Source organism: Chaetura pelagica, unplaced genomic scaffold (assembly GCF_000747805.2).
Source record: "Chaetura pelagica isolate M959 unplaced genomic scaffold, ChaPel_1.0 scaffold188, whole genome shotgun sequence".
NCBI lineage: Eukaryota > Metazoa > Chordata > Aves > Apodiformes > Apodidae > Chaetura > Chaetura pelagica.
This window is the reverse complement of record NW_009954196.1, coordinates 477,990-480,872: the sequence shown is the minus strand read 5'-3', so window position 1 is coordinate 480,872 and position 2,883 is coordinate 477,990. Positions and strand designations below refer to the sequence as shown.

The window sequence follows — 2,883 nt, the reverse complement described above, 5'->3', positions numbered from 1 at the left end:
AAAGAGGAATAGACTGCTCTTCCATTTGTTTTACATTATGCTTCTTGGTACTACATAGAGCTCACCTCAACACAGCTGTGGCATTGTTTACTGTGCTCTCCCCAAGGGAAGATTTTGATTTGTTTGTCGGGGCAGGTGGGCTTGGAAGATGTGAATGGGGTGGAAATTGTGATTTCTTTGAGGGATTTTCAGACAAGAAATAGATCAGAGGGAGTAACAGTAGTAATTTACTCACTTCTGAGCACCAGTTTCTCATGCTGCTAAACCAAGGAAAACATTTGTACCTGACTGTTGCATGTCAGTCAGTGTGGAGCAAAGCAATTCTGGAAATACACCCTGTTGATTCCCAAGGAACTGTATTCACCTTTGTTTTCAGTTCCCTAGCAAAAATTTAGGAACTTTCAAGGTATAAGCATTACATCTTTGTGGATGTTTTTGTCAGAAAAATGAAAAAACCTTATGTAGAGCATCCTAGTAACTGCCCAGCTGATGACATGATCAGCTGCAACAATAACAGTTAAAGCTTCAGCATTGACTAAAAGCCTTTTATCATTCTGAAAACCACAGGCTAGATGAGAGTCTTAAGCTAAACCCAAACTGACAATGGAATAAATCTTTGCCTGGTTAAAGATACTATCACTGGCTTTACACTACCTCCTCAATTATTAATGGGAAGTAACAGTTGGGAACAAGACACATCAGTGGCAGGAGGAATGTATGCTAATTTCCCCCTGTGTACACCCATCCCCAGAGCAGAGAGGGAGAAGAGCTGCTAAGAATCTAATTTTCATTTTTAGCTTTACAGAACCGAAATGCATCTGCCTGAGAATGCCACCTAAAATCTGCAATTAGCAGGGCCAAGAAAAAAGCATTATTATGAATGTGCCCACAGCAGAAATAAAAGATACAACAACATGTTTTCAGTGCACCTGGAAATGAGAAATCACATTTCAAGGCATGGATTGAACCTTGTAAAATCCTAACTGCCATCACCAGAAAGTGCTGTAGTTCTGCCAAGTCAGTCCTGGCAAGATGCATAACATGATTTGAATGTGTAGAAAGGAGTTTTGTGAGTAATTTCAGCGCATTGCTAAAAGGATTAAAATATCTAAAGCACAAAGTGATCTGATTTTCTGTATGAAAATTTGGGAATTTATTTGATTTCTAAAGCATGTGGTGGGTTACCTCTCTGGTACAGCAAATGTGAAAATGATCATAAAGAATGGAAATTCTCCTAGGGGAGACTTACCGCACTTTCTGAGAAAGATGATCCATCAAAGCATCTCTACTGGAAATCTGACAACTACATTTCCCCTTTATTCTATGGAGAATACAACCGTCCTATTCCACTATTTTTAAGAGCACAAAGGTAAAGTTTTTCTCTGTCCTGTTTACTTTTACAGTCACAGAATCTTGTTTTGCTGCAAGTAATCAGGAAAAAAATTAAGCACTTTGAAACTGTGTTATTACCAGACCTCTGGATATGCACAGATGGCGATGTAAATAGTCTCATTATTTAAAATCAGGAGGAACCAAGCAGCTCAGAGCTGTCTGTGAGGAGCTCTATTAAAAACAATGCCTGAAGTGATTTCTGAGGAGGAAGCAAATGCCTCTGCCAGCTGCAGAAATACAAAGAAGAGGGAAGTTTGAAATCCTCTCCCTTCACACACCATCTGTCCAACTCCTTCTCAGTACCAATTAGATGACATTACCTGAGGGACATATCATGTTTTCACAGGTGGGGAAGCAAAACCCTGAGTGAAGGCTGCTGTTACAGAATTAGTACCAAAAGGTGGAGCACAGAAAGCAGCTGAAGTCAAACAGAGAGATTGAGTGTTTGTTGCAAAAGAAAGCAAGAGAGTAAAACTAAGGAAAGGCTGAAGGAGAAAGACCGAAGACAGAGAGGAAAGCAGTGTGTTAGGGAGAGATCCTTAAGGATCACAGGAACACAGTCAACAAACTATGGATGTCTCTGCCTCTTATGGCTTAATGATTGTTATATCTGTATTTTTATTTCAGCAGAGAATCTGATTTCCACATCTCGCCCCTAAAATTTTCCTCTCTTTTCTCACCTGTCCACAGATATTGCTGTCATGGAGTAGATGCTGGCGAAGACAGCTGTAATTGGGAAGAAGTTGTGGAAGCGGCAGTAAGCCTCTCCAAAGTACCACTCACTGTGCAGTGCGTAGATGAAGTTGATGAGTGTATTGAAAGCAGCCATGGAGGCATCAGAGAAGGCCAGGTTCACCAGGAAGTAATTGGTCACTGTCCTCATGCGCTTGTGAGCCAGGATAATCCATATGACTATGAGATTTCCAAAAACGGCCACTGCCACCACACCACCATAAGCCAGAGACCAGAGGGCAATGCGCCAAGAGGGCTGCACAAACTGATTGGAGAAGTTGGCTGCTGAGGATGCTACAGGGGCAGTAGTGTTTCCAGCTGCTGCTTCCAGCACCTGTCCCCAGGGTTCACCCGCTGCAGCAAGGCTCATGTTCCACCTGCTGCTCATGCTCACGTTCCAGTCAGCTGTGGGAACAGAAGTCATTTTCGATGTTCCTCTTGTCTCTTCCAGGAACGATGTGCCTCTCTCACCTCCCTCTTCCAACCCTCCAGAATTCCCACTAACAGATAAGAACAGGAAAGAAAGCAAAAAAGGAAGGAAGGTAGCACAACAGATGCTGGGAAGGAGAGATCCGTCAGGAAAAGCTTTGGCTTTGGTGTTCAAACTGTTACAAATGCAGTGCCAGTTGAGTCAGGAGAGCTATCTCTGAGTAGAACAGCATCCCATTCCTCCTCTATGCAACCACCCCTTGCTTTTGGTTTTGCAGACAGAGAATTGGGACTGGGAGCCAAGGCACCTTTTATAGGCTTGTGAGTTCT

At 42.7% G+C, this 2,883-nt stretch overlaps 1 protein-coding gene across 1 annotated transcript in view; it reads right to left on the bottom strand.

Annotated features, from left to right (window-relative positions):
* Positions 1-2,548, bottom strand: part of TACR3 (tachykinin receptor 3) — a 32,750-nt gene extending 30,202 nt beyond the window's left edge. The window contains exon 1 of the mRNA XM_010003159.1: positions 2,073-2,548. Coding sequence (XP_010001461.1) covers positions 2,073-2,548 — 476 coding nt within the window. The remainder of the gene's footprint in view (positions 1-2,072) is intronic.
* Positions 2,549-2,883: the final 335 nt, after the last annotated feature.